Source organism: Alligator mississippiensis, chromosome 4, assembly GCF_030867095.1.
Source record: "Alligator mississippiensis isolate rAllMis1 chromosome 4, rAllMis1, whole genome shotgun sequence".
In the NCBI taxonomy this organism is placed as follows: Eukaryota; Metazoa; Chordata; order Crocodylia; family Alligatoridae; genus Alligator; species Alligator mississippiensis.
The window spans coordinates 44,705,715-44,723,774 of record NC_081827.1 but is presented as its reverse complement, the minus strand read 5'-3'; the positions used below and the strand labels follow the sequence as shown (position 1 = coordinate 44,723,774).

General features: G+C 44.4%; 1 protein-coding gene across 8 annotated transcripts in view; it reads right to left on the bottom strand.

Moving 5' to 3' along the window:
- The window catches only part of CADPS2 (calcium dependent secretion activator 2), a 630,383-nt gene that overhangs the window by 249,399 nt on the left and 362,924 nt on the right, over nt 1–18,060 (bottom strand). For all 8 annotated transcript variants that reach the window (XM_059725932.1, XM_059725931.1, XM_059725930.1 and 5 more), the window contains one exon: nt 16,626–16,737. In XM_059725932.1, coding sequence (XP_059581915.1) covers nt 16,626–16,737 — 112 coding nt within the window. The remainder of the gene's footprint in view (nt 1–16,625; nt 16,738–18,060) is intronic.

Genomic DNA, 18,060 nt, shown 5'->3' with positions numbered 1-18,060 from the left:
CTTCCGTGATTCAACTATTCGATAAAAGTACCAAAAAGCCCCACTGAAGCATGCGATATATATGGGTGTTGAGCCAGACCAATATAAAACTGACATGCTTCCTCTTCTGGTAAAGCACTGCTTTCGTGGGGGGTTTTCCCCCCCTGTTTGTCAGTGGCCAAAATGGTTACCCATTAGATGCGAAGTATATAGTTGATGGCCATCTTTAAAGAATGTGGTTTAAGTGATTTCCTAAGCATCAGGGAGAAAGTCTGTGGCAGAAGGAGGGACAGAATCCATTTGCTGCAGAGTTGCATCCAAATACCCTAACGTTAAGATCATTCATTCACTCCCTGTACCATTCACTAAAGTGAATTTTTAAAGTATTGAAGTTAAAGTGAAACCAAACTAACTCTATCATGGAGAATCACACTGACTTCTGATTCTAGTCTCTTGGCTCAGCCTGTTACAAGGCTCTACTTAAATCCCTATTCAGCCCCAGTTCCAGTCTTTCTCAAAGTTCCAGTCCCAGTTCTATCTATTATTACTTATCCGAGTCTATGCCTTTCACTTTATTCTTGTCCCCTGCACAACATCTTCTCCCCTGCACACTGGGGAGCCTGCAGGTGACACCAGCCACCATGCCACCAGCTCAGCCCATAATTAAATAATCTGGGTCAAGGTTTTACAGGCAGTCTGTAACAGACCTAGAAAAAGAAAAGTAATTTTCCTTGACTAATGCATTCTGTGCTCCAAGAACAAGACATTTTTCTTTTCTTTTTTGTAAACTAAAACATGTGTGCACTCACACACACACACACACACACACACACACACACACACACACACACAATGGTGCCCTGATACAAGGCCATATATTCCTTTATTTATATTCTTTTGGGAGTTTATCTTGCAACAAAATTATTTTACATTTTTCCACTATAATGTTTGAAAAATGAACACATTCCAACCAAAGTAGGGAGTGTGGGTAAATTCAATGGTATTAAAACTGTCACCCAGTGTTATTCTGCACTTGTGACTGTAACATTGAGTGAATCATTCCTATGTAGGCCTAACCTTTGCCTGGGCAAATGTCACAAGGACATTACACTCCAAGTACACTTTCCAGTTAATTAACTTATAAAAATAAGCATAACAGTTCAGAATCACTGAGGCTGGTTCAGGATCATATGTTATTATGGGACCGTAAAAGCTTGTCACAAAACCTCTAGCAGTGATACCTTAGCAGAGTAGTAAACTTTAGTTCCTGCAAAGAGCTGCATAATATTTTTTGACAAAACTTTGGTGATATTCTGGCTGGCTCCTTACCAGAGGTACTTTTCTACTTTTGGGAGTACACTAATCCTTTCAAGCCTTCTAGTCTCCCACATAATGGCACACAGGAGTCTGAGGCTGCTTTGAGTCTATACATACATTCAAAACTGAAATTCAGAATCATGGAACTTCGGTATGAAAAGAAATGAAGTTCCCTTAAACAGTTCAGTGTCAGATTGTTGGCCATACTCAAGTGCAGAGTCCTTTGATGGGCTTCAAATGCTTCTGAAGCCATGCAGCACCTTAAGTTTGAATGCTAAAGGGAGGTAGGGTAGAAATTTTAAGGGATGTTCTGAGATAAAAAAAAAGAGTGAATGCTAGCAACCAAGGGAGAGAGAGGAAAGGGCACTACCGAGAGTGATTGCTGTGTAACATTAAGGGCAACAGGAAGCTGGTTACCGTGGTAACTAGTGGGAAATGCCACACAGGCTTCATTATCTACCCTGTTGAATGATCTCTTTCTAAAAAGTTAAAATAGTATAAAGACCAGGATAAGCAGAGAATAAGCAGGATCTAGCACAAGAAAAATGGTAAACAGCAAAGTACCTTCTGAAAAGCAGCCTCTAAACGAGTGTAGGAGGGTAATGGAGGCGGCTGGCAGCATATGAAGCCATGATCTAACAGCACTGAGTCATGATGAATTGAACTACCTACCTACCACTAAGCTAAGAGTGTGTGGCCTTCCTCTAAATGCTTCCTGAAGGTCACTTTTGTCCTGCCAAAGACCACACACTGAAACTAAAGGTAGAATACTCATTTCTGAAGAAAGGAACCTTTAGGGCAGGGAGGGCCAACCTAGGCCAATTCTGCCACAAGTGGCACAGACAGCTTCTGCAGGCACAGACAAACATGCAGGTCCCAGGTCTAACTCACGCGTTGACCAGGAGGAAGGCCTTGTTGGATTTGGTTTTAGCCAAAGGGGATGACCTGGGGGGAGATCTGAGAATTGAGGGTAATCTGGGAGAGATTATGGGAAGAGAGCCTGGGGGGGAAGGGAGTTTAGGAAGGGAGGTCCTTTCTCAAAGGAACCATCCTCAGAGTGCAGAAAAGATCCATTCCTGTATGCAGGAAAGGTGGTAAAGGAACCAGGAAGCCCTCTTGGCTTACCAGAAGAGTCGAGTACTTAAAAAAGAAAAAAGGGCTTACGGACAGTGGAAACAAGGGATAGTCACCAAGGAGCAATATACAAGTATTTATTCTCATTGAACTGCATCCAGTTCTGATCCACCCACCTTTCCAGCTTGTCCAGGCCTGCTTGGATCTGCATTCTATCTCCTAGCATGACCGCTTTTCTCTGTAACTTGGTAGTGTCCGCAAACTTGGCTAGTGTGTTTTCCACATCCGTATTTGTAGGGAGAGGATAAGGAAGGCATGGGAGGCGACTGAAACCAGGCTGGTGACTGAAGTCAAGGACAATAATAAGTCCTTTTTTAGGTGTATAGGGAACAAGAGGAAGACCAAGGAAAATGTGGGGTCCTTGCAGAATGGGACAGAACAGCTGAAAACAGATGCTCAGGGGAAAACTGAACTCTTTAATGAATACTTCGCATCAGTGTTCCTGCACACAAATGGTGGTCACCTGCCTGGTCGGATACTGGACAGATGCAGGGGAGGGGTGATTGCCAAACAATGCCCAGTGTCAAACTGGTGAGGGAGCACTTAGAGCAGCTGAATTTCTTCAAGTTGGCAAGACTGAATGGACTACATCCGATAATGCTGAGAGAATTGGCAGGAGTCACTGTGGGACCATTGGCGAAGGTATTTGAAGACTCGTGCTCAGGAGAGGTCCCAGAAGATTGCAAAAGAGCCAGTGCAGTGCCAATCTTTAAGAAGGGGAGGAGGGAGGATCCAGGAAACTACAGGCTGGTCAGTTTGACCTCGATACTGGCTAAAATTTTGTAAAAATGTATCAAGAAGTCCGTTTATGAAAGACTGGCAGAAGGTATGATGCTGAAGGATAGCCAACATGCTTTTGTTGTGGGCAAGTCATGTCTGACCAACCTTGTCTCCTTCTATGATCAAGTAACAAACTGCTTAGATGTAGGAGATGCAGTTGATGTCATATACTTGGATTTTTAAAACAGTGGGAGAGACCCTATGGGAAGAGGGACTGGAGGGGAAGGGAGTTCAGGAAGGATAATCATTCCTCAAAGGAACAATCCTCAGAGTGCAGAAAAGCATCTCCTATGATACTCTTATAAAAAAAAACCTCAGGATTGTGGTCTGGCAGAGTCCACGGTCAGATGGGGTGGGGACTGGCTAAGATGTTGAACCCAGAGAGTGCTAGTGGATGGGTCTGTATTGTCTTGGCAGGAGGTGGCCAGTGGTGTTCCACAGGGTTCTTGGCCCTGTACTGTTCAACATCTTTATCAATGATATAGATGAGGATACAGAAAGCATGCTGGCCAAGTCTGTGGACAATACTAAGTTATGAGCAAAAACTGTCATGCTATGGGATAGGATGCAGATCCAGGTGGACCTGGACAAGCTGGAAAGGTGGGTGGAGCAGAACCAGATGGAGTTCAATAAGGATAAATGCAGAGTGCTTCATCTGGAGAGAAGTAACCAGCGACATGAATACAGGTTAGGACGAGATGTCCTGGCCAGCACAATGGCCAAAAGGGACTTCAGGGTTATGGTTGATCACAGGATGAACGTGAGCTGCCAGTGTGGTGCTGTAGTCAACAAAGCTAATAGCATACTGGGATGCATTAGTCAATGGGTTGCAAGCAGAGCTAAGGAAGTGATACTTCCTCTCTACTCGATATTAGTGAGACCCCACCTGGAGTACAGTGTCCAGTACTGGATACCGCGCTTCAAAAAAGATGTGGAGAATCTTGAAAAGGTCCAGAGAAGGGCCACAAGAATGATTAAGGGCCTGGAGGACTAACCTTATGAGGAAAGGCTAGGGGATCTGGGACTGCTCAGCCTGGGCAAGAGAAGAGTGAGCAGGGACTTGGTGGCCATCTATCAGTATGTAAGGGATGAATATCAGAAGTTAGGAGAAAAATTGCTCACTAGGGCACCCCAGGGGAGGACAAGGAGCAATAGTCATAAAATGTTAGAGGATGGTTTCAGGTTGGATGCAAGGAAGAACTTTACAGTAAGGGTGACTAGAATCTGGAATAGACTTCCCAAGGAGGTGGTACAGTCCCCAACCTTAGAAGTCTTCAAGAGGAGACTGGACAGACACCTTGCTGGGATCATTTGATCTCAGAAGTATTCCTGCCCATAGTAAGGAGGTTGGACTCAATCTTTCAAGGTCTTTTCCAGCCGTTAATTTCTATGATGTCTATGATTTCATGGTGCTTCACAGGGAGTGCCATGAGTTTGACCAATCCTCCTGACTCAACAGACATTAGCTGTTGGGTAAGGAGGGTGGGTGATTGAGCTCCAATTTGAAGCCCATCCAGGGAGCGAGGCTGCATCTCTGCAGCCTTTTCCCCCAGCTCTGCTCTTCACCACCCCCAACTCCCACTCTGTCTCAGGATGGGAGGGGAAGAGGGCAGGGGAGGGAGATCTGTTCTGGGCTGTTGTGTGCAGCACATGGCAGACTGGGGAGGGGAGGGGAGGGGAGAGGCAGCCCAGGGCAGATAGAGCAGGAAGCAGAAAGCAGAGCAGTAGATGAGGCATGAAGCACAGAGCAGTGAATAGAAAGCAGAGAAAAGGAAGGTAACTGGAGTAGTACTCAGTGAGGGCATATGGCTGTTTTTTGGCATGCCTGCCAAAAAAGTTGGCTCTCACTGCTTTAGGGAATGCTGCTGCAAAACCTCTGCTTCTGAGCATGTAGACCTTTTCAAGATCAAGACACAAAGCTATCCATAGCTTTTCTGAATTTCGTGGCATCTCAGTTAAGAACCACTAGACTAATACAGCAAACATTTGACCAGAATGCGATGCGTTTAGGATTTTATCCTGCATCCATTTGTTGTCATGGATAATAAATATAATGTAACATAATACATACAATAAAAGGAGGCAAAAACTAAAAACTATTGGCAAGGCTGATACCACCTGAAAGAAAACATCCCCAATACCAAACCAAGGAGTAACCCAGCGTCCCAGAGGTATAACCAGTTATTTCTGTGCCTTGGGCAGGGAAGGGGGAATGGGTGAGGGAGTGTAAAGAGTGGTTTTCTGAACATAAGAGAACTTTCAGGAGGAGAAGGGAGCTGGGCAGAGTTTTAGCTGCAGCTGCATAGGTCCAGGGCTGCAGGCCCTCACCCTTGCTTACTCTCTACTGCATTAAACCTCTCATGGCTGCCACCAATCTGTTCATAGATCAAGGGATATAAAATACAATTTGACTGTGAAAGGGTTAACAAAGTTGCAGCTTCTGCATAGCAGGAGGGAGGGGGAGAGAAGCTGTGAGGGGAACCTTGCCTCTGGTCTCTGCTGCCAGGCAAGCACTACAAAGGATTGAGGTCAGAGCATGTGCTCTTGTGGGCTAAGATAGAGTGTAGGGAGTATCTGAAGTCCCAGGCTAAAAAAGTTTGAATTGGACGATGTTTGCCTGTAGTATCTGGGGACATCGAAATGCCAGATGTTCAGGCTTGGGCCTGCATGTAGGATGCCTGCCAATGGATTAAGGAGTATTTGAAGTCTCAGGGTGAGATATCTGGGATGGATGATGCTCACCAGTTGTAGTGCCATGCATGGTGTTTAAAACGATTGAGTTCTACCTGCTCAATCAATACGGTTTTTGGAACAATTGAGCTCTGCTCAATCGATATGATTTGGAACTGATTTGGTTAATTTGACTTGGAATACTAAATATATTTAGTATGTAATTAAAAAATTGTGCTCTTGCCACAGTCCTTCCTAATCTGACCACACATGCTTCTCCTAGAAAGAGGGGCATGGGAGAGTCTCCCCCACCCTGCACACCTCTGTTTCTGGGAGGAACATGTGGAGTTGGTACAACTGGGCAAGTGTGCACGTTCTGGCTGCAGCTGCTTCTCGATATGCCTCCACAGGAAATGAATGGGGCATTTCAACTTGGCCATGGTGGCACTCATGTTGCAACACCCCTAGTAGTGTCTTACACCACTCTGGTTGAGAACCACTGATGTAGACAAATGTGTGAAGTTACACCCTCCAATGGGTATCAAAGGGGAGATTACACTGGACATAAAGGCAGAAGGCAGGGCTGAGAGACTATGATTAGAGAAGCCTAAGCTTTCATAGGCAGCAGCCTATTTCATCAGATGCTATGAGAATGAAGGTGAGAAAAGAACCTCATACCCGTCTTTAGGACTTAGAAAAGATTGAAAACATTGGGAAAAATTATTGTAAGATGTAGAAACCTCTACCATTTCAAAACAGAAAGGAAAAAACACATTTCTCATGATAGAGGGCCATAACTTAGCATATTCACAGCAGGAATCTGTTTTAAAATGTACTTCTCTCTGAGGCTGTTTGAACAAAGCACAGAATATTAATTATGTGCCTGGTGCAATTACCATTCAGAAACTAAAACATTATGCAAGTGGGGGTACCTACCCTGTAAGCTATTTTAAAACATTTTAAAAGCAATTTTGGAACTGCAGCATCAATGAAAATATAACTATGAAGCTAATTATTACAGCCTGCACTGGGATGTGACAAGCAGCTTGAAAGACAATAGTTCTCTCTTAATTGAATAATCAGTGCAACAAGACTAAATTATTCTTATATTAAAAAAATATCTGTAATCAAACACCACCAGCTGTTCCCACGCTGTATGCACATGTGTGCTAAGCAAGCACAATGAATGTCACTTTAAATTATTGGGTTAGAACAACTTCATAGACAAAGCAGTGAACAGGCAGAAGTAGTACAGTGCCTCTGACAAGAGGGAGGGAAGAAATGAGTTGTCCCATCCCAGAGTCAGATCTTGGGAAATGTGCAACCCAAACTTCCCAATTTTTTTACACTTGCCCAGCTGTACCAGCTCCAGCATGTATAGCAATTCTAATTTGTGTATATATATCTGTGAAGTTTGGCAAATTAGAGTCAGGAGCACACAAAGAATGAATATGATTGGGACAAAACAGTAGCATAACTGAGGGTGGGTGACACAGGAGCTGCCTTTGTGCTGGGAGCACAAAAACAGCTGTGACTGTAGCAGCTGGTGCTAACCTGGATGTCATATGGTTGCCCAAAGCACAGAGCTGCCCAGCTATATCTCTGGGAAGAATCCTTATGTACTCCAATTGAATTCTGCGTGTTCTCTCATTAAAGCAAACTTAGCTTTCAAAATTGTTCTCTGCTTCACATGCTTTTTTAATTACTGTATTTGCTCAAATCCTTGACAAAGTTTTTTTCCTTCCCTTTTAGCATGGATTCTGGTCCCAACCTTGGGGACATTGCATTGGGCAGGGTGGGTGGCAAGCCTGGGGGAGATTGTGCAGTGCAGGGCAGGGGGAATACAGGGGGATGAGCACAGGGGAGATAGTGTGTTATGGGGTGGGGAGACATCATGGAGGGAGCACAGGGTTGCTGTTGTGGTTCCCGCTCCAGCCCAGGGCTAGGGTTGGAGCTGCTGTTAGTACTGCTGCTTGGCTGGAGCCACCATGTGTTCTGTGCCCTGGGCCAAACCTGAAGCCAAAGTCACTAAATTGTGTAAGTTGTGGCAGAAGGGTAGATGGGATGAGTGGTCAAGGTGGGTAAGCACAGCACTGGGGAGGCAAGTACCAGGAAGAAGCAAGTGGTGGTGTTAGGGGGAGCAGGTGGCAGTCACCAGGTGGGAAAAGTGGCAAGGGGCAGGCTGCCTGACACTCCATGTTGCTTTCCCTGCACAGTGGTGATAGTGAGGGTGAATTTAAGACAATCCCCCCAGTTATTAGATTCTATACAAGGGAAATTGTATAAAGAATTATTTACAAATTCTTTATAATTTTCAATGCAAAGAATCTAATTATTGGGGAAAGTGTCATCTTCAATTCAAAGTCATCTTGCATTCTGATCAATATGGTAAACGACTCTGACACTAAGGTCTGTATAAAGTACGGCACAGACCCTGGCTCAGCCAGTTCGTAATCCACAAAATTTAAACCAAACAACATTTCTCTCTGCTTGGAGCACTTGTCTTCATTTTATGTTGCATTAGATGTCTGGGTATATCTAACAATCCTCCACAGTCTCCTCTAGAAAAAATAGTGAAATAAGGTTTTTTTTTTTTAAAAAAAATGTACAGGGCAACCAGCAGGAAGCAAACAGAATATCCCCAAGTTGGCAAACTGTACCCTTGCAGTCAATTTCTTATAGGGGAAAAAAAAAAGATGTCAGAAAAGTGCCAGGCTAAGAGAAACTTATAATCACAGGCAGATTTTAATTCCTCAGAAAAGAGAGACTAAAGAGGGATATTATGCTGTTATTATTTACACGATGTCATACATATGCATATTAATTAAAAAGAGTCCTTGCCTAGAAGAGTTTGCAGATCAAAAGCCTCAGTCCTGCAACTGGATACACGTGGGGGGAGTTATGTATCTAAATGCAATCTATTGAAAGATGAGGCCCTGTATAAAGATGAGATCAAGAGATGATGGATGAATCCACTCAAGTGGATGCTTAGATGAACACTATATATGCCTTAAGTTAAGGGCATCAAACTTCTGGCTCTGTGGGTCAGATGAGTTTTGCAGGACTAGTCCACAGGCCAGATGAATGGTTTGGCTGGACTGTGTCCACAGAACCTCCCTCTGCCCCCTGTATGCCAGATGCTGTGCTCACTCTGGATGGTCCAGGGCTGCAGTGCATGTGGTGCTCACTCCAGGACCTGTGCTGCACATGACACACATTCTGGACTGGCTGGAGCAGGTGCTGTGCCACATGTGGCTCATGTCCCAGACCAGCTGATACCACTGACTTAAGGTGAAATGGAGGAGGGTCATAGACTGATCCTGCATGAGTGTCATAGTCAGCCTGGGTCCTGTAGCAGGCACTGCATGTGGCGTGTGTCCAGGAGCCAACATTCAGGGCCAGTTTTCTGCATGCCAGTGTGGCACGTGGGTCAATTCAAAATCCCAGAACCAGCACCAGGGGCTGGATGACGCATCTCTGTGGGCTGTATCGGCCTGTAGGCCACATCTCTGATACCCCTGCCTTCATATATATATATATATATATATATATATGAAGGATAGATTACAAAAAACAAGGCATATATAAATGAACTCTCTTCCCAAAAGAAAAAAAAAAGGATTATTTTTTAAAAGAGTTGGATCTCTTCACATTTTTATGAAACATGCCAGTAGACGTTTTGCCAGAACAAGGAGTTAGCAAAAAATGTTGAATGGGGCTCTGAAAAGATTATCTGCCTGAGAATATCACACTATACCTGGAAAAAAGTGACTGAAACATAAGAATCATCATACTGAATCAGATTATTGTTTAGTTCAGTCTGGTACTTGAGGCTACAGGGGAAGACAACCCTATGCGCCGATGCACTAACTCAGTTGTGCAATGCTGTCCAGGGAACCAGGGGAAAGTAAGTGTTGCCTCTTATAACTGAGGCAATTAGGCCTTTACACCTTGGTATATAGGGAGCAAAAGGAAGGTGTGGGATAGCATAGGACCCCTACAGGACAAACTAGGGCAATTACTGACAGAGGGGGGACAAAGCTGATCTTTTCAATGAGTTCTTAGCATCTGTATTCCTAGACACAGACCAAGACAATTCTCCCAATTGGATCATAGATAGACATGGGATGGACACCAGCCCACCAACTGTTAGGGCACACTTAGTGAAGGGGCACTTGGAGGGGCTGGATGTGTTCAAATCAGTAGGGCTGGATGAACTTCATCCAATGGTGCTGAAAGAATCGGCCAGTGTTATAGCAGAGCTGCTGGCATGGGTGTTTGAGCACTGACAGTGCTCCAGTCAGGTCCCAGAGGACTGGAAAAGGGCCAATGTGGTCCCTATTTTCAAGGAGGGGAGGAGGGAGGAACTGGAAAACTATAGGCCAATTATTCTCACCTCCATCCTTGGGAAAACTCAGGAAAAAATAATTAAGGATCACATTTGTGGGAGCCTAGCAGGGTAAATAATGCTGACAGAAAATCAGCACAGATTCATAGCAGGTAGATCCTGCCTGACTAACCTTGTTTCTTTTTATGACCAGGTCACAAAATGCTTAGACGCAGGAGTCGAGGTAGATGTCATCTACCTAGACTTTAAGAAGGCCTTCGATGCGGTTTCGCATTCTGTTCTCATAAATAAACTGACAGGCTGTGATGTAGATGATTACGCGGTCAGGTGGGTGGCAAATTGGCTTAGGGGTTGCACCCAGAGAGTGGTGGTAGATGGGTCGATATCGACTTGGAAAGATGTGGGCATTGGAGTCCTGCAAGACTCGGTCCTTGGGCCGGTGTTATTCAATGTCTTCATCAGTGACTTGGACGAGGGCATAGAGAGCACCCTGTCCAAGTTCACAGATGATACCAAATTATGGGGCAAAGTTAACACACTAGAGGGTAGGGAACGGATCCAGGTGGATCTGGACAGGTTGGAAAAATGGGCAGAATGAAATAGGTTGCAGTTCGACAAAGACAAGTGCAAAGTGCTGCACCTGGGCAAAGAGAACCACCAACACACTTACAGGCTGGGGTATGACTTTCTCAGCAGCACAGCATCAGAAAGGGATCTTGGAGTTAACTCCAAGATGAACATGAGTTGTTAATGTGAAGAAGCGATCAACAAGGCTAACCGCATGTTATCATGCATTAGCAGATGCATGGTGAACAGGTCCAGGGAGGTGATGCTTCCCCTCTACGTGGCACTGATCAGCCTTCAGTTAGAGTACTGCATCCAGTTTTGGGTGCCGCACTTCAAGAGGGATGTGGAGAATCTTGAGAGGGTTCAGAGGAGGTCACTCGTATGGTCAGAGGCCTGCAGGCAAGGCCCTATGAGGAGAGACTGAAGGACCTAGAGCTCTTCAGCCTCTGCAAGAGAAGGCTGAGAGGTGATCTTGTGGCTACCTATAAATTCATCAGGGGAGGAGGGCAGCAGGGAATAGAGATGCTTTATTTACTAGGGCATCCCCTGGAGTAACTAGGAACAATGGCCACAAATTGACCGAGAGCAGATTTAGGTTGAAAATTAGAAAGAACTTCATCATAGTAAGGGTTGCCAGAATCTGGAATGGGCTTCCAAGGGAGGTGGTGCTCTCCCCTACCCTGGGGGTCTTCAAGAGGAGACTGGACAAGCACCTAGCTGGGGTTGTCTGACCCCAGCACTCTTTCCTGCCCAGGGCAGGGAGTAGGACCAATGACCTACTGAGGTCCCTTCCAACCCTAACATCTATGAACCTATGACACTCTTTTGCTTTGTTCTTGGCTTGTACAGCTACAACTGGCTTAAGGCAATTAAAAAAATCAGGGTTTTTTTCCCCACATAGAACACTGTAGCAAAGCTTTTAAAGAAGCAGCTCACTTTATTGTCTGTAGTTAACAATCCATTTTAGCTAATTCTATTCACAGCTATCTGAAAGAACTGTTACTTCCTTATTTTTGTACAATTATATTAACTAGGCTTAATATCATTTTCATGCAGAGATAAGCAGTTTCCACATCATTTCAAGTATGTGCTATAGCTAGGGATATAAACCAAAGAGTGGCTGTGGCAGGACAGAGTTCAAGGGGCGACTATGACACCCCCATGGAGCTCCTGCCCAGCTCCACCTCTAACACAGCCCTCCCTGATTGTTTGCCTGCCACACCCTGTTTTTACTGCAGGCTGAATAAGGGAAGCTGCCCACAGGCTTTAGAGTAAGCCTTAGACCATTTAGATCAGCACTGGGTCTCTACCAGGCCCCAGTAGTCTCGATTCAACCCTTAAGCTCGATAAGCCCTCTCTGCCTGCCCATACCCCTCCAGCATATCTGTAGCTTTAGGCTAGGCACAGACATTACACATAAACTGATTCAAGTGATCAGAAACTGGTTTAAACCTGTAATGGAACATAAATTCAGTGCACATAAACCAGTTTCAAAATGGCTGAAACTGGTTTAAGATAAACCTGGTTGGATGTAGTATCAAACTTAATGAATTTGGGTCAAACTGGTTTATGCAATGTCTGTCCCAGACCTGTTTCCTGTTTAAGTTAGAGTCCCCCAGCATCCCAGATGCTTTGCAGCCCTGGGCTGGGCTATGCTGTCTGCTCCAGGGAACAGGGCTGGCTCTTCCCTTCTGCTTCCTATCCAGAGCTCTGGCAGAGACTGCAGGCATAGCAGGGTCTGCCTGGTTTTCCCCTGCCCCATGCCACCCCCTTGCTACTTGCTATTCAAGTAGGTATCCCTCCCTCCCATCTCCCACAAACCGTAGGAATGTGGAGTACTAGCTAATGATGAGAGGGAGGGGTGTGTGTGTCCAATTTCACTGGGACAGGACAAAGGCAGACAGAAGAGTGTCCACTTAAGGCTTTTGGGAGCTAATCATCAGGTCAGCTAGTAATGTCCCTCTGTTCCTTTCTTGGAAAAAATTGTTTAAGAAGAACTTGAACTAATGAGAGAGGCTTTTGTTTTGTTGATGGGGTGCTAAATGCTGTGTTATCAGCCCCCTGCTGGCTCCTTCACCTGTAAGGTTTGCTGCAGACAGTATGAAGAAGCAGGGAGAGGGAGATTGAAAAGCTCAGTATCATCAACACATGCATGCACTGCACACCCCACTTTGCCTCAGAGTGCTAGCCCAGAGCTAAGGTTTGGCAACATTCCTGCCCTTTAAGCAGTGAGCAGGGAAAAGCCTGGGCCAACACAGGCAGGGAGGGGTTTATAGCTCTTCCTAATTAGAGTTCCTGCTGGGGCCTGGCCCCCAGCTCAGCACTACAGAAAGGAAGGGAGGGCTGGTCTAGCAGCCCTCAGCTTCTAGCCTGAGCCATTGCAGGCATGTGCCTGCATTTCTTCAGTCCAGAGGGAATGTCTTTACAGTTGCAAATTGATTCAATCTAGGCAGGTTAAACTAACCTGCAAAGATTAAATCAATTCAGGCTCAGGCTTTTTGAATCTGTCCCTAGCCTTAAAGGCTAATTTAATATCTGTGCCCCTCCAGGGCATCTATAGCCTTAAAGGCTCATTGAGTGGCTCCGTCCTCCCCTACACCGTGCCCCATGCCTCACAGGTGTTACTGTACCATCACACACTACTGTAGGGGTCTTGACCTTATTGGCCTCCTCCCCTCTTACTCTCGCTGGGCCTTTTAGTACAGGTCCATGATACTGGACCTGGCTTCTAGGCTCCGGCCTCCATGACTGTGGATCCCAACAGTGGCCTCCTGGGTTAACTGAGATCACCAGGCTCTCTGGCTCTGGCAGTCCATAGCTATGGGCCCTCCTAGATCTTGATCCCCTCCTGAACCTTCCTAGAGAGAAGGTTCAGGCTGGACATCAGGAGGCATTACTTTACAGTTAGGGCTGCCAGGCTCTGGAATGGGCTCCCAAGTGATGTGGTACTCTCTCCTACCTTGCCGGTCTTCAAGAGGAGGCTGGACAGATATTTGGCTGGGGTGATATGACCCAGTATCCAGTGACACTATAGATCCTTCATTGCTCTGATCCTGAGATAGATTCAGATGACAATAGCACTGACATAGGAACATCATCTAAGATCTAAACATCACCTAGAATGTAAAACTGCTTTTACTTCCTCCCTGTCTCCTTTCTGTTCTTCACTCCTTTTTGCTCTTCATTTCATTTTCTCTCTCCTTTTTCCTTTTTGTAAGGAGTCCGGCTTAGCCTGTCAGAACAGCATTTTTTATTTGTGTCCGTAAATAAAGGCAGCTAAAATCAAGTGTCTTAAATAACTTAATGCTAGTACAAGTTTGCCTAGTTTCACAGCTGCTGACAATGACTATGTGCTGTGCTCATCTTTCTCTAGCAGAGAGGCTGATATAAAAGTATTGGAAAGCAAAGCTGAATTTTTTGTTTCTGGTTCCTTTTTCTCCCCTTTTGTTTTGTCTTCAATGACACAGGATCAGACTCTAACAATGAAGACAATAAAAACAACTCCAGCTCATCTCAATTTTTTCTGTTTTCCCTGCAGATTCCAGCAGATACTGAACTACAAATGATGGTCACTATTGTCCTATTCCCTCCATCACCTCTTTGTGTCAGGAGCAGAGGATGAAATTTCTGCCTTTACTATTCATCTCTCTCCCCTTGTGTACATCTTGCTTTGTCCACAAACCCTCTTCCCGAAAAAGAATAGTTAACACCATCTTGACATCATCTGAAAGCCTGTCAAATGGAGGGCTTTTCTTACAAAAATCCCTCTAAAGCTAAAGGATATTGTTAAAAATGAAATCTTCACTTAATACCCTACTTTCAAATGCTTTACTGTTCTTCCTTCTTTTGTATATCATTAAGAAAAGGTTAAAATTATTGTTATCAGTGATTATCTGAAATGGGACTAAGCAGGATACAATCTCTGTACCTGAGACTCCACACTTTGTTTAACTATGTAACATTATACAACAACATGGGTGTTTTTATCTTTTTGACTATCTAGATCCATTTATTCAATTAACACAGCACTCCAAGTCTCACTGTCTCTGCAACAGCTGGCAGGAGATAAGGCAGGGTGGGACCTTGTAGACAAACTTGTTCAGAAATGAATAAGCTTTTGTACGCAACAGACTATATGTCATCATCATATGATGAAGTCGGCTGTTACCTGAGAATGCTTATGCATTTCTGAATGAGTTAGTCCATAAGGTGCCACCCTGCCTTGCTCTCTGCCTCACTTCCAGCTAACATGGCTAACTACCTCTCTTTGCAATGGCTGCCTTCCTTGGCAACGAATAATCTGGAAACAGAAAAAATGGTTGCATGTTAGACCATTCACTGTCCTTGCATCATCTTTTAATTCCTATATGCCTGTCTTTCTAGCACAGTCTGGTTCTCCTTCTATAGCTCTCTTCTCTATAGAGAGGCAAACTTAAGCATTGAGTCACAGGGTTGAGGAGCTGGGGACAGGATGCAAGAACAGTGAAGGACTAGCATGGGATCCATGCTAGTGGAGGTAAAAATGAATCCTCCAGAAAAATCCATGAACTTCACAACTTTGACCCTTCCTTGTATTCACTCTTCTTGATTCACACTCTTCAAACATTCTCGCATATCACCATGTTCCAAACCCCAACATTCCCTCAAACTATTCAAATACCTCCACTACTCTAAGTCTTTCAATATTCCCTTCATCAAGCTCACTGTACTAAGCTCACCACCACCTTCTCACTAATTCAAGTCCTGAAAAAATATCACTTTCAATCTTGCCGCCAGCAACACAAAACACACCATCTCTACCCCTTCTTCCTTTCATTTCTTGCCCCTACCAAGTTTGAAGGTGCCACTAGAATGTGGTAAGGTTGTGAAAAAGTACTTGTACCAACTGGAGGTATGACAGGGGAAGAAAGTGGTAGCATAAACATTTGGAGCTAGCATATGGAGAACAGGCTTTAACTGGTCATCTAGATAACTGGAGACATAGAGGCACTTAGTGAGAACCATTTATCACACTGAGATGTTCTCAATTGTTCTTATCTCACTGTAGTTTCGTTATTTTGAGGAAATTAGTAATCCTGGTTTAGAGAAGCATAACATAAAAGAAATGCATCAGAGTATGGGACAGCAGGATGAATGACCCCCCTCTCTGTCCTTCTGGCACCTTTCCTCTTAAACAGCACCCAGGACATATTGCCCTGCTTGCTCACCTCACCCTATGCTACTGCTGGTTTACACAACTGATGGGAGTATAATCTCACAGATACTGCTGTCCCATTCTTCTCTTTGAATCAAAGGCACAGAGACAGGCCATAATTTCCACTTTTGCTATTCTTTTCTTTCCCCTTTTACTTGTCTTGTTTTTGTTTTTCTTTCTTTTAGGGGAGGTGGTGGGGGGAATTCAATTCCAACAACAAGGACAATAACAGCAGATTTGGCCTATCTCAGTTTTCTTTATCTATTATCTTAGAGCCACAGCTGCATCCTCCCCCACCTCCAATCCAACAAGAACAAAGGTAAAGAGAATAAGGGCTCAAACTGAAGGTCAAAAAGTGAAGCCAATAAAACCCCCATTCTCGTTCACACTTATGTATGTAAAAATGTTAGCGGAATTAGAAGATTCTGTAAAATGTTCTTTTTAGGAAGTTCAGGAAACCCTTATTGAAACTATTCAAAATTTGGATCAATAAATTTATTCTGTCCTCTGTGAGGCCCAGAAAATGTCACTGCAGTCAAACTTAGTAAGTGAATGTTTGAATGCCAAACAGAGAGCTGGTACTCTGCTATACCTAGTTTATAAATACTTGAATTTTGTAAATGTGATAACACTCACCCTTCCTAGTTCTTTATCTTCAAGTGCTAGGACCCCTGTGCTTTCTGTAAAGAGCTTTACTTTGACCACAGGCCGAGGATGGGTAGTGGTGAAATCCCCTTGAGTTCCCCATCTGCAAAATATAAAGTAACATAAATGAACTGATAGAAGCTTTACAGTAATAGGCCTGTAATTGTTTATATAATATTCCTGGGCCTAATTTTCAAATACTATATTTTTATACAAAAAGAAAAAAAAGTTTATCTAAAACTTTATTTGGCCATCCAAAGAGGACTTTCACATTTAAAATTGGGCTCCTTCTGTGATGGAAGATAGGTTGATTGATTTTAATGACAAGATTGTATATGACAGATAATTTGACAGGTGGCATAATCAAAACATTGAAACAGTACCCTCTTAGGACAAAACAGCATATCTGGATAGACTTTTGTAAAATCTGTTATATGAAACCGTACCAACATAAATACATTTATCTCGTGTGCAAAAATTGATTAATTCAACTGCAAGGTTGGCCTCAAGCCTGCAAAAACTTATGTATGCACTTAACTGAACTGAGTTAGAATGTGTATGAATGTTTGAAGGAAAAAAGCCTTAAATTACAATTTGGAAAGATGAAACAGAGATAACAAACATTTCACAAAGGATTACAAATTAACATAGGAGTAGAGAAATATATTTCAAAGAAAATATTGCTACTTACCAGACAGACTGTAGTTCTACAAAATAATAATTCCCATATGTATTCACACCCTTGGAGAAGCAAAACTAGGCAAACTTACACTCCAAACTTCAAGTGAGCATCCTCTAACCTCTGAAAGGAACACTTGGCTCTCAGCCTTCTCCCTCACTCTGGGCTCCAGTGGCACAACAGAGGACATGACTCACCAATATGATTGCAGTTTCTTCTTACATACTGATGTAATGCCCAGCATAATGTAGCCCCAATTCTGATGGGTCTACTGGATATTGCCAATACACAAACAACAAATTATGGCCCCAGACACACTTCAGCTGTTTCCACTAATTCACAGATAGGTAGCCTAAATCTGGGGTGGGCAAAATGGCTGATCCAGCAGGCAGCCAGACTCAATTTCTCAGCAGTCCCACCTGCATGGCTTGAGCCAGTTTCCATGGAGACCCAGCCACACCTGTGTGGGAAAGCCTAGGGTTGCCGTGGAGACCAGCCACAACTGCGCTGGCAGCTCACGTGGCAGAGCAGTGCAGGGGGCTGCTCTGGACCCGCTGGGATTTTGCAATGGGGGGCAGCCTCCTCTGGAGCCAGGGCAGAGCCATGATCTGTAGCCTGCACGCTCCAGGAAGGGGTGCTCAGGCAGGGGATCGTGGCTTTGTCCCGACTCCAGACCAACCAGGCTGTCACCGCTGCAAGGGACCAGGGAAGAGATGTGATCCCCTGCCTGCACACCCCTTCCTGGAG